We start from the raw sequence: 27,261 nt of genomic DNA on the forward strand, positions 1-27,261 counted from the left end.
GATTTTTTAAGAGGGTAACGATGCCTAGAGAAAAACTGCCGGCTGGCATTTGTGTGGTTTGTAACAAAAAGGGCTGCATGAACACAGATGTTATGAAGACATGGACAGACAGCTGTTTCATGCACGAAAAGGTGGTCTTTTAAATCCTAAATCTCTGCTGCTTTTAGATTCTTTGGCCACCCATAAAGACACTTCAGTTCAGAAACATATCAACGCCGTGGGTGCACATATCACTGTAATTCCAGGTAGACTGGTCTGTAAGTTGCAACCACTTGATGTGGCTGTCAACCACCCATTTAAGTGCTTCATCTGAGAGGAATGAGACAATTGGGGAACACACATTCACTCTGGCAGGTCGACAGTGCCATGCAACTTACGTGGAAGTTTGCAAATGGGTTTTGGCTGCTTGGGACAGAATGAAACAGGCTACTATTTGGAATGGGTTCTGTAAATGTGAAATTCTTCCAGACGTTGACTCGTCTAGCTTTGAATCCGACTACGACAGCGATTCTGATTCGGCATCACAGACCTCAACTGTCACCGAAGCTCGACTAAGCCTTGGTTGTGAATTTTATGGATGTTTTTCAAGACAGAGACAATGACGAAAGTTTTGACGGTTTTGAAAACTCAGATGCTGAGGAGGATGCTGCTACTGCTGATTCTAGTGATGCAGAATGAATGAACTTATGTATTTTATGACAATGCGAGAATGGCTTTTTTAAACTGTTTTACCATATTTGTTCTTTTATTATTAGTTTCACATTAAAGTTTTAACTTTTAATGTATTTTAATGTATTTTAACATCATTCCGCTATTATTAAATTAAAATATGCTGCTTTTATCAAGTAAGTGTCAGTCTTGTCTTCCTGTAATTTCAGTTAAAAAAAACTTGTATAACACACGGATGAGTATAGCTTGTGGGGTGGAATTGTAAAACCTTGCATAACACTCGGGTTATAGACGCTAAAAGAAGGTAGTTTAGTGAATGATCATCACAATATAAGTGTTTTGTCACCGTTTTAAAGATACTTGTATTCAAATCTTCTTGGAATTCGGTAGTCCATTTTTCCTGTACATGGTCCACATGTGCTATATATTGGACGTGCCAGGAAATTTTCATATTTTAAAGATTGATTGGATTGTTAGCCTGCTGGTAGTTTTTTTATAATGTTTCTTGGATTTTTAAAAATTAGTGATCAAACTAATTCTAATTTAAAAAAATAAATCCAGCTCTACAAGCTTATTTGAGTCTCTCTTTCTGGCTTAAAGACAGAGCTCATGTTTAAAGCATTTAAAGCCGGAACTGGTAAAGCTTGAGATCAGGTTTTCTATGAGCCATGAGAGAGATGTGAAAACCCTTTGAATAGAAACCTTTTTGCAAATATAGTCCTTATTGGTATGGTTAACATTTTAAGCAGTGAATAACTCACACATAACAGTATTTTTAACAGTAAATATTGCTATGCTCTTTCTTATTCTGAGTGTCAAAGTGAAATTAATGTTGAATGAAAATAGGGAAGAACAATGAAAACTCAGAGGGACAGGCTGTCTTGTGTGTTGGTTGCTCTAACTAAAATAACTGAGGCGTTCGGGGAAAAATAGGTAAACAGTGATAAACATTCCACTGAAGACACATAATCAGTGGTAGTTTGACTTTCATGTTAATCTTAAAATCTTCTCTTGAAAGCAAAATGCTGGCTGCAGAGAAGCTAAATACTAATAATATAAACAAATTAGTCTTCCTGAGAAACCAACTCTTGTTGCCTGGTGAAAGGGTTGATGATTGTCTCAAAGGAAGCTGCAGACATCTGTACAAGATTGGATTTCTTTCTGCACACAAGCACAAAACTGCAACTAAGTTTTAAGAAATCAGAAATGATCTTGTTTGCATTTTTACAGACATGGGCAGCATGTGAGCACCTCCACCTTCAGGGAGGCTAGCTATGCGGCCCCATCCCTTCCGCTTAAGGTCTCATCCTTCTCGGCGCCCTGTCCCCATCTGCTGGAGCTCCAACCCATCCCCTTCTGCAGACGAGGAACCCCGCTTGAACTGCGCTGGCATCCCTCACTGTCCCTAGTGCCGAGGGGCACTGCCAAGGGGCCTCTGGCTGGCGTTGCGTTACAGCCAGCCTGTGAGAGGTTGGAGTATGGATGGGGTCAGGGCTTGGCTTAGGGGAAGCCTCGCTTTCCACCGCCCATGTTTCCAGCCAATATATAGCCAGAGTTTGTTTAAACAATACACATTCCATTTATTCTTTCTTTCCTAAGTGGAAGTTACCAGTGATAGTTTGGAAAATTTTCCAGAACTATATTAATAAGAGGCTGATATGAAAAATGTTTGAGCTGCTAATAAGGTTCAGGCACAGGGCCCTATTTAGAGACCCAACCCTCCAGCTGCTGGGAGGGAGGCAGATTCTGCTGAATCCTACTTGGGAGCTGGGTGGTTTAATCTTGTCTTGCTTGTTCCCACCTCAATCCAGAGGTTACTGGCATGTTCCAAGTTGCAGCTGAATCTGGCTTCTGTTCCACTGCTTCACATGGGCTGGGGAGGAGAGGCTGACCAACCACAGCTAATGGAAAGCAAGGCTTTCCTGGGAGCTTTCCTCCATGTATGTCTTTACCCTGATAATAGGCCTGGTCTGGCCATGAGTGGCTTGGGCCTCAGTCTATAAAACTTCAGTGTAGACATTCAGGCTTGGGTTGAGCTCAGCTTCTGAGCCCCATGAAGCTGAATGTTTACACAATGATTCTGAGCTCTGTAGCCTTAGACTGCTGACTCTGGCTCTGAGACTCAGTACCATGCATTTTTTTTATCACAGTGTAGACATACTCCAAGGGCTCGTCTACACTGGCCCCTTTTCCGGAAGGGGCATGGTAATTTTTCAAATCGCAATAGGGAAATGCGCGGGGGATTTAAATATCCACCGCGGCATTTAAATAAAAATGTCCGCCGCTTTTTTCCGGCTTTTAGAAAAGCCGGAAAAGAGCGTCTACACTGGCCCCGATCCTCCGGAAAAAAAGCCCTTTTCCGGAGGATCTTATTCCTACTTCGAAGTAAGATCCTCCGGAAAAGGGCTTTTTTTCCGGAGGATCGGGGCCAGTGTAGACGCTCTTTTCCGGCTTTTCTAAAAGCCGGAAAAAAGCGGCGGACATTTTTATTTAAATGCCGCGGGGGATATTTAAATCCCCCGCGCATTTCCCTATTGCGATTTGAAAAATTACCATGCCCCTTCCGGAAAAGGGGCCAATGTAGACGTAGCCCAAGAGTTCATTTTGTTCTTGAGCAAGGCTCTCATACACCTGTTCCAGAAGGCAGGCAGGTACCATTCCCCTCCATTTTACAAACAGATAATGGAGGAGTCACTCAAGGTCTCCTGTGGTAGAGCTTGGAACAGAACTCAGTGCTCTAATATGGTGGATTCAGTTCTCTTCCACTTAGCCCTGTTTGTCTCTTAGAATGAAGGTGAGCAGTTTGTGTGCTCAGCTGCTTCTCTGCAACTATTGTGTGGGTGGGGCCGATGATGAGAGGAATCTTCTACAAGGCTGCTTCAATTATCTGACTCAGCCTGTGGGGGAGAACATCTGCAGGGCTTAAAGGGCAGGTCAGTTTGAACTCTCAGGACTTGGTCTGATTTCTGAGATTTTCATTGGTGATGATGGCGATACTTTTATTTATCCCACTATTTCTTACTGTGTACTGTAGGAGCTAGACCATTTTGTCTTCATATAGGCCACTGAAAGCTCACGATACCATCTGCATGTTTTGTTAGTCTAGAAAATGCTACCAGACCATTTGTTGTTTTTTAAGTTTATCCTGTACAGACTAACTTGGCTACCCCCTGAAGCTATCTAACTATCCTCTGCTAGCATAGTCACTCTATCATCTAAGTGAATGACTGAATGTCAGACCAGTCCCTTGAGTTCTCCAGCTCTTGTCGTAGGCATTGCAATATATGGAATCAGTTACATATACTGGTTACCTATCTGAGTACTCAGGTTTTGGAAGACATGAGTTCCAAGACCATGAACTTTCAGTCACTCGAGAAACGGAAATATTTTGTGTGTTCTTCCTCCAATTTTTGAAATATTAGTCTCTTAGCCAGAAAGGAAGGGAGCAGCCAGCAGCTGAAATCTGTATGAGTTCTCACTTTCAGTTGGCTATTAGTGGCATTTCTGACCCCATTTTCTATGTGAGCATAAGCTGGAAGGATGAAAATAAGCAAGTTTTGCCTCTTCTGGTTTTTTTAAAGGAGTAATTTATAACCTTTACAGTATATGCACTAATCTGATTTCCATGGATACAGAGTCCATTTCACTTACTGGCTCCAGTTCTTAATTTTGTTCCCATGGAAACTGACTCCAAATTGGCAAAAATAAAGTCAGAATTTTCCTTTACTTGCGTATGTATATGGCTGAAACTATATCTTTGCCAGAACACCCAAATCACAGAACATGGAATCGAATATTATTATAGTTGTAGGTGTCCATGAATAAGGCTAGATCCAGAGACAGCAAAATAAGGTCAATCTCTTTCCTCAAGAATATGGAAACACTTAATAAAAAAAAACCCCTCACTATTTTCTGTTACTCCATCTAGGTGAGGCAAGTCCAACTCGTCGAGAAGCAGTGAAGAGGAAGACTGCAGAATATCTAATGCGTGCTGAAAAAATTTCCAGCTTATACCAGATACCCTCTGAAGATGGATCAGTTTTTGGGGTAGGCTTTAGTTTCATTTCTCTACAATTGAAGATGTAAGATTGTCTGAATTTCTTTGCTTTTTGTCATGTCTCAAAGCCATTTGAAAAACTAGATAAAATTCTGTATCCTAAACACATTAATTAGTCTTCTCTGGTAAATTTATGTAAAAAAAATTTCTTGGTGCTTCTTGATGTAGTTTATTTTTTTTGTAATATTATGCAAGGTACCTGGTTCTAACAGGTGCTGTTAGTGGGTTGTTAGTATTGTTACTTCATGTTCTGCAGTTTATAAAGTAAATATAGTTGAAGCATTCAGCAATTTCTGCCAGCATTAAATTGCTTTTTGAGGTTGCTTCCACCTTTTTAAGCAGACAGCCTTAGCTGAGCTTACTTGTGCAGCAAAAAAAAAAAAAAAAAATACTGTTTCAAGACATGCTTAATAGATCTCTACTTTGCCCTTCCCTATTGAGTTCCCAAGGGACATATCTGCTCTTGGTTTGTATTTTTTCTGTAGTCACACTAAGCTGTGTGTGATTGTCAATAACGGCTCCCAGGTAGTAAACATAAAAAGTTTCAAACTTCCCGTCTGTCTACATTTGTATCAAGTACGGACAAAAAGGGCTGAACATTTTTTTTTGGCCTTATTTTTCACAGCCCTAAGAGCAGTTTAAGGAGATTGTTGCAGTTAAAAAGCAAAGCTTTGGAAAATCAGATAAAATTAAGTCCTTTGATCCAAAGTAAATCTTACGCTCTTACACATCTCTCCAACCTTAATTGTGTTTTGAAGGGGAACTGTTTCTACAGTAAGAGCCCACAAATACATTGGTGGGGACATTGTAAATGAGAAACATTTTGTGAATTGTTTTTTTACTAGTTATATCATTTGTACTTAAGACAATTTGAATATTGGGCCTGTTATCCACAGCTACGTAAGAAGGAACTGTCCTCTTCAAGAGATGTCAAAACTAAACAGAGATGTTAGGTGAACTCTTTGGTGGCTGCTGTTCTTGGCCCAAATGTTCTTGCAAATCGGGAAAATCTTTACTGAATTCAAATCCAGTATTTTTGAAAACTGAGCAGGAAGAAGATATGAGTAATCCATTACATTTTGTACAGTAAAAATTAACGATGGCTGGCAAACAGGAAGAAACAGGTAATACTGTACAAGTATTCACAACAACAATGGGACCCGCTTGGTCAAAAACTATTGAATTGGACAAATACCTCGTTTGAAGATCAAAAAGAAATACTTCAGAAGGAAAAGGGGAGGAAAGAGCAAAACTTGCATATTTTCTGGACAAAATTCAAAGCTGAATAGCTAGGAGAAGCTTTATGAGCAAAATTTTTCTCTAGACTTAATCCCTTTACTTGGGAGCACAAACTTTGGCCACCTATTGTTATAGTAGCTAGTAATTTATTTTACATGATTATTCATTCTTGATTTTGTTTCTTTTTTTCCTACTCTTGTGCCAAATACAGTTTTTGCTTTGATTTCAGATCATCGGAATTAGTTTACATAGATTGTTGCTTTGGGGACAACCACTATCCAGTGGCTCACAGAAATGGAAACTGACTTCTGAGCTTATGTTCAGAAGTGGGAATGTGGTGATTACTGAGGCACATAAGACATGTCGACAAATATCAGAGGGTTAGCTGTGTTAGTCTGAATCTGCAAGAACAACGAGAAGTCCTGTGGCACCTTATAGACTAACATATACACAGTATCGGAGCATGAGCTTTTGTGGGCAAAGACCCACTTAGTTTGATGCATGTAATGGAAATTCCAGGGGCAGGTATAAATAAAGAGTTCCAATGAAGAGTAAGGTTAGAGATAACGAGGTCAGTTCAGTCAGGGAGGTCTGATGAAGTGGGTCTTTGCCCACGAAAGCTTATGCTCCGATATATTTGTTAGTCTATAAGGTGCCACAGGACTTCTTGTTGTTCTTGCAGATTCAGACTAACATGGCTACCCCTCTGATACTTGTTGACATGCCTTATGTGCCTTAGTAGTCACCACATTCCCACTTCTGAACATAAGGTCAGAAGTCAAAGACCCAGTTCGTCAGACCTCCCTGACTGAATTGACCTCGTTATCTCTAACCTTACTCTTCATTGGAACTCTTTATTTATACCTGCCTCTGGAATTTCCATTACATGCATCTGACTAAGTGGGTCTTTTCCCACGAAAGCTTATGTTCCAATATATCTGTTAGTCTATAAGGTGCCACAGGACTTCTCGTTGTTCCATAAGACATGTCAAGTGCTGGGAAGAAGGAGGCAGGCATGATTGTGGGCGAAAAGAGAACCCGGGAAATAGTTTTGACTCCTCCATTGTTGATACCAAGAACTAGGTATTGTGGCTGATCTTCTTGTCTACAGTGGTCTGGATAGTGAGAGACACCCCCAAATGTTGACACATCTAGTGTTTGACATGAGGTTTGTCTAGATAAGAATGAGAGAGGGTGCCTTTCTGTGGACAGTGGTTACTAGCCAGGCTCCGAGGGTCATTCATTTTCAGGAATGCTCATCTTGTTATTCTGCATCACAGTTTACCTCCGATTTCCTTTCATTTTCCTTGCTGTAAGCTCTTTATTTCTGTCTGGCAGGAGATTCATGTGGAGTCTATTTTCCTCAATGGTAACTGCTGAAAGTGATAGATTTTGAACTTCATTTTGCTCCTTGTTCAAGAAACTAGACTTCTCTATGGGGAAAAAGATAAACTTTACAAAAGAGCTTTGCTTCATTTTATTTATTTTAATCTGTAAATTTGCTGGAAGGTGTCTGTTTTGTAAGTAGCAGGTTAGCTTCTGTGTGGAAGCTGCATATTTGATTTTTTTGGTGTGTGGGGTGGGGGAGAAATAATCTGATTTTTCTTTGTTAGGGCAGTTAAGTTGCACAGGTCATATTTTCAGAAGTTTTTATCAAGTGCCATAGATGTGCATGGTGATCTGCAGAGTAAGTAAACAGATACAGGTCCTTGTCCTGAGTTGCTTACACTTGAAACACTCCCCTTACCACAACTGCTGGGTAGGCAGATGGAGGTGAGCCAGTATCTGGCGCTCTAAAATAAGCGAGCCAGTTGGTGCAGTGTTCTCTCTGGTCTGGATTCCCCTCTCAGTGACACTGTGGAACTGGAAGTCATTCTGTGTCTGCTAATGGAATGAAGCAAGGAATTCTGGCAGGTCTCAGCTGGGTTTCTTCTACCCCATAGCCATGGGGCACAGGCTAAGGCTGTTTTGGGGACCATTGTGATGTGTTACCTTATAACATCAGGGTTTATGACTGACATGAGTAGAGAATACTTGCCATCAAACAAAAAGAACAATGTTTAGGTTTCTATATTTTGCATTCTTGTGATTTGTAAAGTCTCTGATTTTCTTTTTCATGTCCTCTAAGCCTTGAACTATTGTGAATTCAGAAAAACCGTAAGGCTATGATTGATTATTGTTGCCAGGTGGGAGCTCAGCTATTTGTTACTAAGTTTTATTACCTCTGCAAAGCATTGGAAACGAAATAAGCTCTGTTTCTTTTTCTATTTTAAAATTTTGTTTTCAATGTTATCTTGATTTATTTACTTGCAACTTTTCTTACACTTAAGGACAAACAGAAAACTTCTCCTTTCATCTCTACTCTCTCTGATTTATGATAAATTTAGTTTCCTTCAGCCTGGCATTTGCTACAGCAGGCAGTCTTCCTTCAAGTACCACCCTGATTGATGTGTAATCTTTGATATCTTCCATTAGCCTCCAGGATCACTAAGTTCAAGGCCCTCTTGGAACCTAAGGAGCCCTGCCGAGGAATTGAAGGCCTTCAGAGTCCTTGGGGTGATTGACAAGGTAATTCTTCAGTGTCTCCTCAAGAGTTCAGTCATAAATCGACTGCATGCTGACATTTTGTCTTTGAAGCTGTGGATCTTAAGGCTATGAAACAAAAGGGGAAAATGACTCAAATGCATCTGCACTTTAAAATAACAAAAGTAGAAGAAAAAAGGCTTTTATCTAAGCAATTCATGTAAGGTCATGCAAAATATATTTGAGCTAAAGGATAAGGTACATGTTTGGTGGCATTCAGTCAGATGGGGCCTGGTTTTTGAAAGTAATGTCACAGTCACAATACTGGGATAAGGATATGTCAATATATTTCCGTTTTTTTAAACTATTGGCTATTTGAAATGCAGAAGGGTAAAAATTCAGACATTTTCTCACAGTCAATGCAGTATGAAAACTTGAAGGGGGAGGACCCCTGTGGATAAGATATTTGCTCTCTTTTCTCTTAGAACTTGGAATACAAATCCCCAGCCAAGGTAGAGACCTAGAACAAGTCAAACTCATTTTTGACTCATTCAGATAAAATCTCCCCAAATCCTAGGATAATATCCCTCTGTCACGTGTAAAATGTAATGGACCCTACAGATGTTTTGCAAACCTAATTAAGTGACCAAAAGAATAACTATGCGTAAAGTAGCTGCACTGTTTTGATATTACTAATTAGTTATCTCCTTACAAAGTACATTTAAAATGATCTATTATTCAGTAATGAGGCAATGGCTAATTCAGCTTGTAATAACTCATTTCCTTGTTGCCACTCGGTTCCCCTGATGCCTTTTGATTGTTCCTTGAGTGATCCCTGTCTTGTGTGCTTTGTGTTTGAGGTCATATGTCACATTTATAACTTGTATTATTAAAAATTGCTGCTATCCTCTTTGCTCTAAATTTATTCCTCTCTCTCTTGTTAGGCTGAACATAACAATTTGGATTTTTTTGCTTATACTATTTTAACTTCATGCATAACTACTATGTTTCTCCTCTGGGCTAGTTACACTCTGGGCTAGTTTCACAACATGCAAGGACCTTTTAACTATAATATCCTATACATTTATCATCTTTCATCTAATGGCAAGTGTCTTATCTATTCAGTGTTTCTCTCTGTATATTTATTAAGGAGCAAATGAAAGACCAATTTGTTAAGCTGATTATAGCTGTTAGCAGTGTGCATTGAATAAAGCTTTAAGAGTAAGGGGGATTCCAGGAACTACGTAACCTCATAATACTCCCTAAGAAGGGATGGAGGAGGCAGCCTACAGTATTAGGAATTATCCATACCCGGGGGATACAAGACCTTTCCAAATGTATTTCAGTCTTAAAGTGGAAGTTATTAGTCATTGGAGGTGATGTTCAGTACCTTGTGCCAAGCTCCTTTATTCCATGAGCTAAATGAATTTCTCAGGTATCATTAGACTATCTAGCAAGCTTCTGGATGAAAGCCTGATATAGCCAGATCTGGGGATCAGAACTTGTCTTGGAAAGAGACAAGGTTATGGTGGTGACAAAAAATAAAATGTAATACTGGAGACATCAGCATGACGTGCATTCTACCAGTGTTTTGTTGCATATTCAGCCAGCTAGTGTGTTATGGGGCAAAGTTAAGTTTGAATTATTGTTCAGTGATTGAGCAAGATATTTTTAAATGTCTGTCTACTTGTATATCTGCTCCCAGGCTCACTCTTCTCCTAAATTTTAATCTTATCCTGAGATATAGTTAGTTTTTTATCATTTGATTATAGTGTCGTAAGTGTCATAGTGTACAGTGTTATATTACACATATAAAGTCAGTCCCTACCCCAAAGAGCTTAATCAGAGAATAATTTGTGTGAATATAAAATACGTAATTCTGCATATGTATATAAAAATAAGTGCTTAGCATCTATATAGAACAGGGGCACAGTTTTTATCATCACAGCAAGTCACAGTGTGCCCTTATATCCCATTTCTTCATGAACCCCCAATATGTTAACTCTAAGGATCTGATATTGGGAGAGCTTAAAAATGTGCATAAAGTACTAATGTGAATAGTGATTTGAAAGCAAGCATATTCCAGGAAATATCACATCAAAAGTAAAACTTATAAATATTAGATTATCTAAAGGATCACTTGAAAGTTTCACTTACCACTGAAAAGCAGCTATTACTAGGCTAGAGTGCATAAATAGGTATTTAGCCAGTGTACTGTACAATGGTAGAGATGTTAAATATCGGTTAATTGAATAATAGAGTAATCTCACAAATTTCAGCCTGCTCTTACTGCAAAGCAAGAGAGCTCCTGTTAACCTGTCTCTCTCATGTGGACTCTCTAAATAGTTTTGCCTTTCCCTGAACAGGGTTGTGGTTGGCTGTTAGCATCTACAACAGGGGTGGGCAATAATTTTTTGCCTAGGCCACACTGGAAAGGGCGGGGCCTCAAGTGAAGGGGGAGGCAAGATACTTCCCTGCTTCCCCACCCACAGACCCTGATTGGTCTGGGGGTAGAGGAGCATCTCCCTCCCCTCCTTGCCCCCCGAGGTTCCTCCTGGGCACCCATGCCCCTGGCGGTGGAAGGAGACTTTGCCCTCAGGCCAATCAGGGCTTGGGGGCAGGGGAAGTATTCAGTCTCCTCCTGCTCTGCCAGGAACATGTGGTGCTTCTAAGTGCCATGAACACTTCTCAGGGCGGGAGCAGGGTGGAGGAAACTTTGTGCATTCTCCCTACTCCGAGGCCAATCAGTGCGCACCGTGTGCTCCTGGCAGGGCAGAGGAAACTGTGCACTTCCCCCTGCCCCAGACCCTAATTGGCCTGGGGGCAGGGGAGCGGCACGTTCTCCTTGGGCTGGATCTACCCGCTTGGTGGGCTGGATCCAGCCTGCGAAGGCCCTTTTGCCCACCCCTAGTCTACAGGATGCAGTGTCCTCTTAAAAGTGAAACAAATGTCATCTGAAAGGCAGGGTTTTCTGAGGAGTAGGTACTTTTTAGGCACACTATACACTGTGTGTTGTCGTACTTGAGTACAATTCAGCAGACTAGTGACACCTTGGTCTTGTCTCAGTTGCATCCATTTTCACCAATTAGCCCAAACCATATTATAACATGTTCTGTCTGTGAAGATGGAGCAAAGTCATGTGGCAGCCTGATCTTTCAGGACTGAAACACAGTTGCCTTAAAGTAGTCCATAATGGTTTGGGACCCAACAGGGAGTGACTAGGTCTGCATCACACAGAGTTCGTTCTGAAAAATCTCTTAATCCTTGTTCTCATCATGATACAACTTTCCTAATAGCAGTGAGAGTGCTAATGGAGAGGGACTAATGGAAGTTTTACCACTGTGGTGTCTAACTTTGCTGAAAACAAATCTAGATAATAATCTGGTTGCCAGCATTTTTTACTGATTTATAGCCTAGTGCTCCCATAGTTGATAGAGGTCTTGGAGTTGTACCAGCTCTACACCAATGAAGACTCAGAAAAAACAACTTTTTTCAAACACTGAGGGTGGCCTACACAGCAGGGCTTAACTCAAAATAAGTTACACAAATTGAGCTATGTCAATTGCGTAGCTTATTTCAAAATAGCTTATTTTGAAATTGGGAGCACCTACCCAGCACTTATTTGGAAATAGAGCACTCTTCCTCTGACTTCCCTTACTCTTCATACCATAAGGGTTGCAGGAGTCGGAGTAAGAAGTCCTCCAGCTTGACAGTATTTCAACACTATTTCGAAATAACTGCCTGCTGTGTAGACACAGATGAAGTTATTTTGAAATAATGTTGCTGTGTAGATGTACCCTGAGAGAGTCCTTGGATGGATATGCAGTGTCTCATTACATTGACTAGGATTGTAAAAAGGGATGATGGTGACTTTTTTGTGTGTGTGCTCACCCTGAGATGCCTGAAAAGCGCCTCATTTTCAGAAAATGGGGGTGTTCATCATTTTCTGAAGTTCTGGCTCCTTCTAACTGTCTTAGGCTGGGCACCCAAAACTACTACAGGTAGTTAATTGACAAAAAAAATGGCCATAGCTTTCTTTCTTTTTTTTGTTTTCATTTGGACTATTTGTTTAAGTAAGCTGTGTGTTGCTTTTCTTGACACAGGCTTTTATATTTTTATAAGGGGACGGGTCCCTCTATGAATAGTGTGTGTGGGAGGATGAAGGTGGGGTTTATTTTTGAAAATGGTATTTTAATCTAATGACAGGCCATACGCAGGGTGTGGATGTGAAGGATGCCAATCCCCCGCCCCCATGGTCCGCCATGGGGTCGATTCCAGCTGGTCTAGGAAAGGAAGAGATGACATACTGCCAGCCTCCCTTCCCTGTGCTCTGGCCAGCCAGGGAAAAGCAGAGGCAACATGCTGTCCCAGCCTCCCTCCCCCATGGTCTGGCCAGCTGGGAGAAATTTGGGGCAGATTTCCTCCTTTCTCTCCCAGGAGAGAGGCCGGGGTAAGGCTGGGTCTTGGGGCCAGAGCTGGGGAGGGGCAGCCACCAGCCCTTCTCACAGCTCACTCTCCCTCACCGAAATTCCTGCCTATGGGCCTGAATGAAAAATGGGACTGTTACCCTTTGAGGCTATGTCTAGACTGCAGGCTTCTTTCGAAAGAGGCTCTTTCAAAAGATCGCGTCTAGACTGCAGGCGGATCTTTCGAAAGAGAAATCCGCTTTTTTGAAAGAGAGCACCCAGCGAGTCTGGATGCTCTCTTTCGAAGACAGCCTCTTTACATTGAAGAACGCCTTCTTTCGAAAGAGGAACTTTCGAAAGAAGGCGTTCTTCCTCGTGAAACGAGGTTTACCGCCATCGAAAGAAAAGCCGCGTTCTTTCGAAATAATTTCGAAAGAACGCGGCTTGAGTCTGGACGCCGGGGAAGTTTTTTCGGGAAAAGGCTACTTTTCCCGAAAAAACCCCTGAGTCTGGACATGGCCTGAATGTTCAGGTTCTAATCTATTGTGCATATGTGAGGGCAACACTCTTAGGAGCGCTGGTGTGCCATCTCAGAGATCCGGCTTGTGTGCATATCTATTTATAGATACCCCCGACCAAGTGTTATCAGTTATGTGAGCACAATAAAACACCTTCAACCCCCAGACTTCTTTTGGAAGTAGCATACTTTTTTCCATCAAAATGGATTTAGTTATGTGTTTCAGAATCTATGTTGATTTTTCTGCCCCTGCCCTGGGCAACTCTCTAGTATGAAGCTACAATCAGCCCATGAAGAAACTGATTTGCTATGGTATTGCTTCAAGGGAATAAGTTTTCACCTTTTACAGCCCAACTAAAAGTCTAAAAACATAAGTGAGTTTTGATATTTGCTGCTGTCTGGCACTTTCAGTAATTAAACCAATATAGTGTATCTTTTGCTAACTATAATATTGCTCATCAAAAGAATCCACAAAGCATAAATTAATTATGGGTAATCACTAAAAAAGGGATCACTAAAGGCATACACCAATCACACAAATAATGATGAGTACTTCCCAGTTTTTTTCCACAAGTACCAGCCAAGTGCTTTACTAAAATTGCCTTCTTGTCTCTATAATCTTTGAGGGTTTCAAATAATATAAATAAAGGTGAGGAGAGGATAGAACTGCTCTGAGTAGGGACTATATTTAGTAGCCAAATACATTGTCTATTAAGCATACCATTTACTGCAGTTAGCCTTGCATAGCCAGCCAGGTCCACTGATGGGGGCAGACAAAGAGGGCAAGCGATTCAGAAGGGCCCAGGGATCCTGCCTTGCTGCTAATGAGAGAGCAGTGGCTACTGGAGCTCCCAGCCCTTTTAAGTCACCATTGGAGTCTCTGCAGTTAGGTACAGCATGCTCTAGGCAGCACTGAAGGCTGCCAGAGGGAGGCTATCTCCAGCCCCTTCTGCCCACCCTTTCAGGAGGCACGGAGCTGCTCCCCTCCCCCCTTAGGCCAGGATCCACTACAGCCAACACAGCTGAGGCAAATGTAGTGCCCATCTTTAAAAAAGGAAAGAAGGACAATACAGGGAACTACAGACCAGTCAGCCTTACCTCAGTTCCCGGAAAATTCATGGACGGGATCCTCAATGAATACATTTTGAAGCACTTGGAAGAGGAGAAGTGATCGTGAATCCATGCTGACTATTCATGAAGGACAAGACATGCCTGACTAATCTGATTAGCTTCTATGATGAGGTAACTGGCTCTGATGAGATTAACGGCTCGATGTCAGGTTGGCGGTCAGTTTCTAGCGGAGTGCCCCAAGGATCGGTTCTAAGGCCAGTTTTGTTCAACATCTTTATCAATGACCTGGATGAGGGGATAGATTGCACCCTCAGCAAGTGTGCAGATGACACTAAGCTAGGGGAAGAGGTAGATATGCTGGAGGGCAGGGATAGGATCCAGAGTGATCTAGACAGATTAGAGGATTGGGCCAAAAGAAGTGTGATGAGGTTCAACAAGGACAAGTGTAGAGTCCTGCACTTGGGATGAAAGAATCCCAAGCATTGTTACAGGCTGGGGACCGAATGGCTAAGAGGCAGTTCTGCAAAAAATGACCTGGGTATTACAGTGGATGAGAAGCTGGATATGAGTCAACAGTGTGCCCTTGTAGGCAAGAAGGCTAATGACATATTAGGGTGCATTAGGAGGAGCATTGTTAGCAGATCTAGAGAAGTGATTATTCTCCTTTATTCGGCTCTGGTGAAGCCACACGATTCTATGGTTCTATGAAAGTAAGGTGAATTGCATTCCTATTTCTGCAACATCAACAAAATTATATAGAAAATTTTGGTCAGTTACACCTGTGCAACCCCCTTGATGGCAATGACATTTCTCAGAACTTTGTAGTCCTGGAAGTGATAAGCAAAGAGGAAAAAAATCCAGTTTAGTGATCAGATCCCAGCTTGAGTTTGTGGAATTTGTGGTCGGAAAAACTGTCTCAAAAAAGGGAGCACATTTGATCTGGAGTTACATCAGTGATGGCACTGATGGGTTGTATCACAGAGATCCCCTGTCACTTGTTGTGCTGATCATACCACTGAGCCCACCTACCTGGTCTCTTGGGTACTCCACCTGTCCTGCTGGGCCAGGAGCTTGGTCTCCTCCAGCCAAGACACAGAGTTGGGGTAACAGCCTTCCCCCCCAGTAGAGTAACACAGACACTGATAACATCTCAGCTCAGGGAGGGCTCAGTTACAGAGACTTGTCAGCACCCAGAAGCACAACCCCCAAAAGGAACCAAAACCCAAACAAATCCATCCTTTTGTGTATAACATTTCACACAGAAAAAGCTCATAAAGTTTGTCCTCTTTATCAATGGAAGAGAGAGATGCACGTCTGTGGTCCTTCCCTCCGTTCTCATAACAGTTATTTACCCTGGATTTGATAGTTAATTATTTAGTATAAAAAGTAGGACAGATCAAAAGTAAATGTCTAAGATAAAACAAACAAAACATGCCAGCTAAGCCTAATACACTAAGAAAGATTGTTACAAAACATAATTCCTCGTCCTAGTTCTTATACTGGGTAAAATTTTTCAAGCCAGAGCTGATCTTTTCTATGACCTGTGTCTAACAGCTTCTCTCCTTGTTAGTGTCCTTTGTTTCAAGGTCTCTTTGGGTGTCCTCTTCGGGAGGGGAGCAGTTTGGAGCTAGCTGAGGATGATCTTTCTTTGCTCCTCATCCCTTAAATAGAATTTTCCCAGGGTGGGTATCCTTTGCTCAATTCTCTCCCCACCCCCTTTATGGAAAAATACCAAATTCAAGATGGATTCCAGGACAGGAGGCATAATTAGGAAAAACAAAACCATTCACAGACCATTGTTTTGAGCACCGGGCCATGAAGTTCATTAAATACCACTAATGGCTTTCACTAGAAGACTTAGATTAATAAAACAGGTTTTTACTTGATATTTTTAACTTCATGTACAAGAATGATACATGCACACAAATAGAATATACACATTCAAGCTCTTGAATCACAAATTGCTTGCCCCATTTTGCATAAAGCATATTTGAGCTATGCATATTCATATTTAAAAACATTGCTATAAATGTAGAGGCACAGCATCACATACATTATAACGTGCATATTTTCAGCAATTCAGTAACAGAGTAGTTTCTCTGCAAAAACCTTAAACACTAGGATATATAGTTAAAATTTGTCATGTCCTTTTCAGCAAACTTAAATCTACATTTTTAGGAAGTCGATAAATGTTGGCCAAGTCAACATAACAAACTCAAGCTAGTGTAATAGGTTGTGTTCTGTTCTGAGAATGTGTAGGACTGAAGCAGCAACAGCAGATTAGGTTCTGCCTTGTTTTAACTGCAGTTGGTAAAGCGACTGCATTTCTGTTAAAGCCACCCGGGAGAGAGTAGTGCATTTATAGCAGCATTTATTTCATCCTCTCGTGTCCCCAGTGACCTTGATTGGGTGTTTTGTAGGGTTACTAATGGCTCACCATGTTCTCTCTTTCTGGTGACTTGCCTATTGCCTGCCTCTGGGTTTGTGATTCCCCTTATGCTGACTTCTGCGGTATTCCTTCAGTCTCTTATCTCAAGGCTTTGATGCATATGTTCTGAAGGTGGCCACCGTGACTTTGGGTGGCAGCAGATGGCAAACCTTCAGGCTGCCACCGGCTATACTGGTGTTAAGTTGAAAACTTAGCGTTTGATGAAGAATCAGTAATGCATATGAAAGAGCTTTTACTGCAGAAATATCTTTTAATTAAAAAAATTAGCATACTGAAACACTTGCTAATTTCTATGCATGTAAAGAATCCTAAAATTAACTGTTTTCTTAAAGCTAAACTATGGTTATTTACCAATCAGGTTTTATTTTTTCCAATTCATTGTATCTAATGTATTTTAACAGTTATTTTTATTTGAAAACTGAGCTATTGGACACAGTAATCTGAAGTTCCTTGAAGTACAGTTATTTTTAGAAGTATTTCACATAACATCAGAATTAACTTCCAGTTTTAAAAATGAAATGGGAAACCTTGCTTAGAAACCCAGAAAGAACCTTGCGTATTATTGATGCCCCCTTTGCTTTAGTACGTAGGTGGCAATAATTCTGGGCTTTATATGCATTTTGGAACATTCCTAGCCTGCCCGGGAGAGCTACAGTAGTGGAGTATGTTGATGAAGGCATTTATTTGCCCCAGTGTTGCAATGCTCTTTGTCCACTTTCTGTGTAGTTTTGAAACTATCTCTTGTAGCGCTGCCTACCTATGGGATTGTTTTTGGTGGTAACATGTTTATTGGAGCTAGCTTCGTTTCCTCTCATATTGCATTCTCACTTGCCTTAACTGACCGATATCTGGTGTTGCTCTTACGTTGCCTCCCTTTTGAGGATGGATGCATAATGTGGTGGGTGATGGTTATTTGTTATAAGGTATTAGACCTCACAATTCACGCTCCAGTCATCCTTACCCAACAGCTTCCATCAGCATACGAAATCCAGGAACAGATTGGCTTCCTAACATAACATAAGAGAAGTGCCTGTACACAATCTGCTGATGCTGATGCTTCTGCTGCCATGGCTTTGGCTAGAGTACTTGGACAAGAAACGTGCTACGGAACTTCATGTTCTCAAGTGAAGCCTATTTATGGGGAAGCTCCCTGACCTTGCTTGCTCTGTATTTGAAAGAAAATCTTACCAGAACTCCCTAAGGAACATACTCCTGCATTTCCTCCACAGTGGGAGAGGAACGTAGATGAATGACAGTGTAAATAACTTCTACCGTAACAGTATCAGTAAACAGTGCTTGGCCCAAAATTCTGAGGAGAGAAAGGTCTGATGTTGAGAGCAAGTCAGTGCTCAACCCACTGGACTAACATTTACTTTTAGAAAGATGACATTACAGCAGTAAGGTAGCCAAGAGGAGCCTGGCTTTATTTTTTCTGTTACATCTACTCTGCAAAGCATAGACCTTATTGGATTCTATGTAAATTGGTTGTGCTTGTGCCTCTCTTCCTCTGGCTCATCCTCTTTTAGGGCCAGAGCTCCACGCTGCCTATCCCCTGGCACGGTGTTCCCAGCCAAGTTGCTGCCTCCTTCCCTCCACCCCCATGCTCCCATTCCCACCACCAGACCTCTCTGTTTCTGGGCTTTGTGGTCCAGGAACATCAGTGGTTCTTCTGGACCATAGGTGTTATAGGACCAGAGAGTCCTGGTCTAGGGAAGTACAAGTTGTGTAGTGTGGTAATTACCTATTTCTGTGACTTGTCCATAATTGGCATCATCTGTACTACTTTTTACAAAGTTGCATGTGCATATCTGTTTCACTACAATGTTAGGACCCAACTGCAGTTATTTCAAACCAAATGAAATGTGTCCTAGAGATCTACCCAATGAACCTGAGGTAAATGGATGGCACTAAGAGTTTCTCTACATTTCCATCATGGTAAAATAATCAGTTACGCCAAGATATTGGAGTACTTAATAAATAGTAATTCTGCTATTAAACAAAATGAATCAGTAGATTATTTTCATGTCTGTGGAAACTGATTTCTGCTTTGGTTTTATTTTCTCCATTTAATTCCAGCAGGAGTGAATATAATGCTTGATTGGAGAGACAAAGCAAAGGAATAGTGGCTGGTTGTAGAGATTGGTTAATCAGTCTAGCTAGTGAAATTGAGCAACACAGAACTATTATGTGTTAAAACCTGTTCCGTCATGATTGAAAAAGAGTAGTGGCTAGTCTTTCTGATGCTGTGATATAATAACTGAAGCTAGCCCTTAAGGGACAGGTTATCTGCTTTATTCCAGTTAGCGGCAGTCATTCTATATGTTACTATAGGGTGAAGAGTCGGTAGTCTCTTCTGTTACACCATATGTTTATACTGTTCTGATAAGCAAGTGTAAAACATGAAAGGGAGGAATATATTAATTGTATTTGTGCAATAAGGTGTGCCATCAAAGGTAATTATTTCATGACTGTTTTAGTTATAGCACTTGTTTTATCATGAAATAAAATATGGCTTTAGGAGCCTTTTATTGGAAAGACAATTGTATCAAATTAGTATCAAATTAGATTTTTGCCTTTATAAAGGTGAGCAAACCCATGAGCAGTTTTTAATTTGGTGTGTTGTATTCTACAAATGAACAAATCCTGTTTGAGGGTTAAAGAAGCTATTATTTTGTCCTTTATGCTGACAGCTTCATTACTGATTGGCCTACTGTTGGTATTAAAAAAAAATATTTGGCTCCTTATGATCTTTGTGCATGCGACTATAATATTAATACAGAGCCATAGAACTGTTCATTAAGAAGTGACTTTAAATGAGGTTGATGCATGAGATACAGATGTTAAATGCAGGCATTCCTTTTGGTATACAGCTGTATGGCTAATAATTTCTAAGTGGCTAAAGCTCTTGTTAGCAAGAGTGCTGGTGTGTTAAGAATGGCCCTATAAATAACTTTAAGAGCTGAAGTTGAAGGTGCTTTTTTAAAAAGACTATTGTTAACTAAACATTATTGCCAAACAGATGGAAAGCATTCACCAGCCTGATGTTTTTAGGTCTAATTATATTATCACCAGTCCTGTACGGCTCAGTTGAAGAGGTGTATCCAGAGGCCAATTTATAATCATTTAGCCAACACCTGTTTGGAGAAATCGACAGTCAAAGGGCACATTTAAAAAAAAATCACATATGTTCTTGTATTTATTGCCTCAATGTGAAAAGTACCTACCTAGAAATAAACTTGGTAAAAGAAGACAAAGTAATTCTAAACAAAGTATCACTTCCTAACAGTTTTTATCTGTCTGAATTTTCATATCTTGTCAATTTTATTTGAAGCTTTGTAGCTAAGCAAGGATAGTAAAACCAATGTGACTGCTGTGATTCATTCAACTGGCTTCTATTGTTTCTGAAAGCCCTATCGAGCCAGCTTACAAAATCACCATGAAAATTCACCTGCCTAGGCACACTGTCTACTCACCAGCCTTCCTATTGTGATGAAAATTACATTCAACGTATCCATCAAACAATGTCATGCATTTAGTGGGCAAATTGGGATGTTTAGAGGCTGCTATAAAATGTTCTATCTTAGTTAAGCTGCATAACAAAAACCTTCATCTTAAACAATCAAATATTTTTGTGCAATGAATGAGTATTACAGGAGGCGCTGATATTGACCTCCATGCCTAGGTTTCCATTTTCCAATAGAAAAGATTCTTGCAAACTTTCCTTAAGATCTAACATGTTCACTGTTTGGAGCAGGCCTTTGAAATTAGGCAGAGAGAAAGTTCTTGGGCTGGAAAAGAGTCTTGACTTCATCCCATGAAATTCTGTTCAGGTTAGCAGAGTTCCGCATTATTAACAGTTACTACGTATTACCCTAGAAAATGCCCAGATAATTGAGTATGGGCATTCTAAAGAGCTAGGCCCATACTTCTGTTATCTTACTGGGAATACCTATGAGCAGCAGAATGGGCTCCAGTATCCAAAGACCCAGCACATGGCTTCAGCATTCCATTCAGTTCTCCTCATGGGACAGGATCTTCTCCCAACTCATAGGGAGCAGGGAGAGCTGGGTGGGTTTCTCAGAACCCCCAAGGTAGTACACTGTCCCAGAAGACCATCCCTCTTTTGGTGGCGCCAGCTAGGGCAGCAGTACCCCTCTTCTCAGAAGTGGGGTGTGTGGAAGAGAGCGGGATTGGCCTGCACCTCGACACAGCACATAGTACCACTGGCCTGTTACCCCTGTGGTATGTCTTGTGCTGCTACCAGCTAACGTAGTGAGTCCAATAGCAGTCAGTGCTTCAGTGTTGAAGGCTGCATGGGTAAAGGTAAATTTGGCATTTCCGTTTTTTTTCTGAATGCTTCATTTTGCAGCATAAATAATGTTTTTGTGCATTTTTTTTTGTTTTTTTAAATTGTAATTGGATTTACATAGGAAGCATAACTGTACAGAAATTTTAAGAGTGAGTATTCTTGGTATGGAAATAAAATACAATTGAGGCTGCACACCCTTTGGAGTATTGGTCTTGTAGATATACCATTTTAGGTTATTGTATTGAACTGGAATTCCTCAGGTAAGCCTGAGCATCTGCACTCTTGAAATTCAAGGGTAACCTGCTCCTCAAGAATGCGGGGGTTTGCAAAGAGATGTAGAGAACTCCAGTTCCCTAAAGTTTGAAAGACAACCCTTACATTCCAGTAAGTATCAATACTAAATTAATGAATTAGATTTTTTTCTCCTATAACGGTAAGAAAATGTTCTTTAGCATCCATTGTGCCCCTAAGTTATAAATGAAGTTGTCTATGATGATGTGGCTGCAGCAAAGGCAGTATACTGTAATGAAGACTGCTTTTTTGCAATTATATCTTTTTCCCCTTTCTACAATGAATCCATTTGTCCCTAAATAAATATTCTCTTTTCAGTTTACTGTAATGTTGGAGTCTTGACAGCTGGATTTTGCTGCATCAATTTCTGTTGCCAGTTATAAATGCACCAAAACAGTAAGGTTGTGCAGGAATTCAACAGCAACGATAGTAGAGGTGATTAAGGCATTAAAAATCTGTAGGTGTTGCCACAACTAGTATGAGTTAGAACAAGCCATGTTGTCATAATGCACAATTTGGTTGTTTCTTCCGAACCAAACAGTCTTCTATTTGACTTCCTGGAAGGAAAACCTCACTCTAGGGGAAAAAACCCACCTCATCTCTCCTGGAGAAAACAAGGAGCCTAAAGGAATAGAACAAAACTTATGTGTAAAAACCCTGATGGTGTGAAAACAAGTCTTGTTTGGAGAAAGGAATGTTGGACTAAAATAGGGGTAACAGAGCTTTTTATGCAGTTACCACAACCTGAGTTCTGCTGAATTATATCTTCACTCATAAAACACCAATTGGTGTAATGGGATTTTTTGGTTGTCAAGCTTTAAATTTTTACACAGTAAATTGATAATGAGATGAGGTTTCTGCAGTATTCAGAAGACTTATTTCATGTCTTCAAGAATATTTTAAAAAAATCAGTAAAAATCTTGCTAATATGTTATCAGAGTTTTTTGTATTTTAGTGTGCCTTGTTTTTTAATAACATGCAGATATTGTTGTGTAGGAATGTTCAGTAGTTAATTTTAACTGCTGTTAAATACTTCATAACAATGGAAAACTTAAAATATATTTTTTCTTTAAATTATGTATTTGTTTAGGTTTTACTTGTAATGGATACTAGAACACAGCAGACTTTTATACTGAAAGTAAGTAAAATCTTTATTATATTTGCCTAAGCAATTTATTTGGGCTGCTAATTTTCTTCTCACACAGAAAAAAATATTTTATGGTTGTCATCTCCGTGAATTTTATTGGCACACTAACATTTCTATCTTCTACATGTATTTTGAAATATATTTTCCCTTTCTTCCATCTCTTTTTCTTTGTAGTTCTTATACAGAACATTATCACTGATCATGATAGTGGCCAATATCTCAGCAGCCTTCAGTAAAGAATCATAGTTTGTTAGAGCTTAGGGGATATAAACCCTTCTTCTTGAGGGCATAAGTTTAGAAGAAATTTCTCCAATATGCAAGCTACTCCATAATTATTTATTACAGGGCTTGTTGCTCACTCCTTAGAAGCATTTGGTACTAGCCACTGTGAGAGACCAAATGTTTGATGTTCTGATTGAGTATGGCAATTCCTATTTCTTAAAACTATAGGTTACTATGATATAACTATGCTGTAATTAACTGTTAAAACTTTATTTACACCTCAGCTTCTGGTACATTGTATGCACATGCTGTAAACTGTTTTAATTCTATTTAACTTGCTTTAGAAATCCAAGCATGTATTGTGCGAAGAAAATCATTCCATTTATAGTGCCTAAATGGCTATTTGCAAACATTATATAAATTCAGATATTGTATCCTAAGTAAGCATCCACATTGCATCTATAGTCAGAACAGATCAACTTTATATTTTCTGTTTAACTCCTTACATCTTATCAATATAACGTTATATCATCCTTACCTCCCTCCCCCTCTGTTCCAGTAACTTTATCTGTGTGCCACCTTCCAAAATCATTACCTCTTCCTAAGTTTTAAGAGTACTGTGGAAATTATACGGAGAATATGTAAACCCAGGATATTCTATTGTCTCTAGAACTTAAGACTGATTTTAACAATGTCTTTGCTTAAGAAATAAAATTTTTAAAAAAGGTCATAAGGAAATAACTGAGTGTCAGTCTGATGACTTAGTTTGAGAGAGATTCTAATAAAAACATTGACCCATGTAATTGATTTTAATGGCAGCTTTGTGCCATCTTCTGTTCTCTGGAAATGCGCCAGATGCCATCAGCAGAGCCTCGGGGGACTGAGGGGCATAGAGCAGCAGATGAGTGGTTTCTCTGAAGCCCAGAGTAACTCGGATAGATTAGTTTGGTTGATAAACACAGAGCACAGCAGGCTCCAAAGGCAACTGAGGGTACAACTGACCTTTTTGTTCTCTGTCAGGGTCTAAGGAAAAGTAGTGAGTTCAGCAGGAACAGAAAGACCATCATTCCCCGCTGTGTTCCCAACATGGTGTGTCTGCACAAGTACATCATCTCTGAGGAGTCTGTATTTCTTGTGCTCCAGCATGCAGAAGGTTTGTCTGTGCTTTAAGTACATTGAAAAAAAATGCAAACTTTCAATCAATGCTAAATTTAAATGTCAAGTTACTTTCTTAGATGTTTTTCTAAACAAAATATTTTTCATCTTAGAATAACGAAATAATATAAAGAAGAGATTTCCCTCCCTTATTCTCATTCTGAACTTCTTTCCTGTTTTGAATTTCCCCAAAAATTCTGGGTTGTTTGAGTTTGTACATTTCTAACCATTTATTTTCTACAAGACAGAAACTGGTTTGGCTGAAATTCCAATCTGCTGTATGTGCAAGTCAACTCTAGGAGATAAAATCTTTTTGCTACTTTTGTATTCTTTGGCCAGTAAATCTTGTTAATGTTATGTAGCTAAAATGGGAAGTATTCCCAAAAGAAATTAATATTTGCTTTCTAAAAAACAAGACCATTTGCTTATTATTTAACATATAAACAGTATGATCTGGATTTTTAGGAAAATAGCCAGTGGTGTTGTATAGGAGTTCAAAGCAGAACCACAGAGTTGTGCCTTCAGACTATAAAATTCCTGTTATTTGTACAGGGAACAGGTGGCAAAAAATAATTTGTTTTGATTTTTTTTCCTCTGGATTTAAATATTCCCTAATTTTAATTATTTCTTTTATGTGAAGAATGAGTGCAGAATATAAATTTCAATTCTGCTTCTATATCTCCTCCTTTTTTAAAAAAGAGATGCCGCTAATTCAGCCAGAATGAAGGAATGCAAGCTACTGAACTAGTTTTAGAGAAGATAAGTTTGAGTAAATATTAATTATGTTTTAACTATGTACAGTTGCCAATGGACTTCTGCTCCGTGGAGTCTGGGGAGAAAAAAATTGAGTGGTGGTGGTTGGAAATCAGTTGATTATTACATTTTGAGGTCTTCAAGGGTATGTCTGCACAGCAGGGCAAAAGTTGAATTAAGATATGCAACTTCAGTTACTTTAGTTGTATAGGTGAAGTCAAAATAGCTTAATTCAGCTTTTGGTGCTGTCTACAAAGCAGGAAGTTGAAGGAAGAGCACTCTTCCTTCGGCTTCCCTTACTCCTCGTGAAATTAAATGGTTGGAGTAAGAAATCCGCCATCTTGAAATTATTTTGAAATAACAGCTTGCGGTGTAAATGCACACTTTGTAATTTCGAAATTATGTCAGTTATTCTGAAATAACACTGTTGTGTAGACATACCCTATGATTTTTAATTCTTTTAAGGAAAAAACTTCCTTGGGTTGTACAGAATAAGAGGAAATGGTATTTCAGGGGAAATTACTTAGGGTGGGCAATAACCAAACTACCAAAGAAGATCTTTAAAGAATACAGCAAACTGCCACAGCCCCGGGCAATTTACTGGAAATGGTTACTACTTCCCAGGAAGGAATATCTTCCTTTGGCTCTTGTGAATAAAGAGGAGGTGGGGAAGCAGAGATGTTTCATACAGAAGAGCTCTTGTATGTAAGAGCTGAATGTATTGGACAGTACAGTTTTTGTAAGAGGAAAATATTGTATCTTGGTAGGTTAGGAGAGCATAACAAATGTCATGAAAAGTTACTGGCCTGGCCAGCTTGCTCCTGGCGAAACCAACCAGAACAAGTTTTGAGTTCCATCAGGGAAATTAATTTATTTAAACTGCTGCTAAATCCCTACTTTGTATAAATTGTATAGGGCAAAGGGTTTTCTCTCAAATCCCTTTTGTATATTAGGAATAATACAGCAGCATATTGCCCAGAAGTGGGTATATGCTAAACTCAATCACTACTCAGTTGCTGATTACTTATAAAAACTACTGATTTCGAGATAGTGATTTAGTTTATTTCTGTGAACCACACATAAAGGGAAAACAATTGCATTTAAAAAGTAAAATGTCTGTCTTAATCAGACATAATTCTATATATGGAAAAAACTGTCAAAAGAATGTATTGTAAAGAAGAACTTATTCATTCTGATCTAAAACTCAACTATGTAAAGTAGCACAAACACAGGCTGAAATCATTTTAAATTTCTCCTTCAGTTTGTCCTATCTATCCCTGAATAATATACCTGGGTATTACCAGAAAGGAATTGTGCCACCCCCAATTCTAATTCACCTCTGAGGCATAGCAAGGTGGTCAGAGTTCTTGGATGGCTATGCTTCCATCATCCAAACTCCATATGACCCTGATGATTGTAGTTCTTGATGTATTAATATTACAGTTCTGCCTAGCTGCTTCAGATGAGGTCTGTGGGTTTTTTTTTGTACTACATGTTGTACATACACATTATAAAAAATAGTCCTTGATCATGAAAGCTGATAGTAAAAATAGACAAGGCAAAGGGCGAGGGAAAGGAGTGGTGTTCCCATTAAAAAAGGGGAACTGAGGTACAGTGTGATATAGTGACTTGCCCAAGGCTATGCCCAGGAAACATCATAGAACCAGGAATTGAATGCAGATTTGATGAGTCTCTATCCAGTGCCTTATTTACAAGACCTTCCTAACTCCCTGTTGATGAAGTCATAAAATAAATAGCCATTGTGTTTCTAGTATCTGTGCTGATTCTCTGACAACCAGATTATCTGGATTCCCATGCCAAAGATGCTTATTGTCTCTGTCTTAGTAAAGTGAAGCTGGAACATTGTGAGCACAAAAATAGTTGGAATCCTGATACCCAGTGTGGGAGGCTTTTTAAAATTTTGCCAAGAAAAAGAACTGGGAGTTGATTGACCCCCAGTATATGGGTTGGTACAGTGGTTGACCTTTTAAATCATTGCACTTTGTAGAAATAGATACCAGGAATGTAAAATGGGGTAGAGTTGCACTGTAATTGTGTGGGGATGTTAGGCTAGTCACCAAGAACAGCATGGTGTTTTAATGAGAGGAGAAGCATGTTGGCTGATAGCAGTCAGAGTGCCAGAATGTTGTAAATGTATAGGGGAGCCACCAGCCACCGTGGGCCCCTGGGCAAGATGTGTGTGTGTGTAGGGGAAGGGAGCGGGGCTGGGTGTGTGCCCCTGGAGAGGTTGGGGTTGTCAGCCCTGAACACTGCTTGGAGCGCAATACACTGCCCTCCCCCCCACCACCAGCCCTTAGTGCACTAGTGATGATTTAAAGGGCCTGGGGCTCCAGCTGCTGCCACAGCAGCAGTGACAACAGCCAAGAGCCCTGGGCCCCTTTGAATTGCCAGACCTCAGGGTAACTGCCTTCTCTCCCTCCCCTCTCCCTGCC

At 40.1% G+C, this 27,261-nt stretch overlaps 1 protein-coding gene across 5 annotated transcripts in view; it reads left to right on the forward strand.

Annotated features, from left to right (window-relative positions):
* RPS6KC1 (ribosomal protein S6 kinase C1) overlaps positions 1–27,261 on the forward strand; it is a 190,369-nt gene that overhangs the window by 82,422 nt on the left and 80,686 nt on the right. For all 5 annotated transcript variants that reach the window (XR_012902918.1, XM_075925178.1, XM_075925179.1 and 2 more), the window contains 4 exons: positions 4,598–4,716; positions 8,441–8,533; positions 22,622–22,669; positions 23,921–24,053. Coding sequence is in view for 4 of the 5 variants with exons in the window: in XM_075925178.1 (XP_075781293.1) it covers positions 4,598–4,716; positions 8,441–8,533; positions 22,622–22,669; positions 23,921–24,053 (393 nt within the window). In the remaining variant the exon portion in view is untranslated. The remainder of the gene's footprint in view (positions 1–4,597; positions 4,717–8,440; positions 8,534–22,621; positions 22,670–23,920; positions 24,054–27,261) is intronic.

This window comes from Pelodiscus sinensis, chromosome 3 (assembly GCF_049634645.1).
Source record: "Pelodiscus sinensis isolate JC-2024 chromosome 3, ASM4963464v1, whole genome shotgun sequence".
In the NCBI taxonomy this organism is placed as follows: Eukaryota; Metazoa; Chordata; order Testudines; family Trionychidae; genus Pelodiscus; species Pelodiscus sinensis.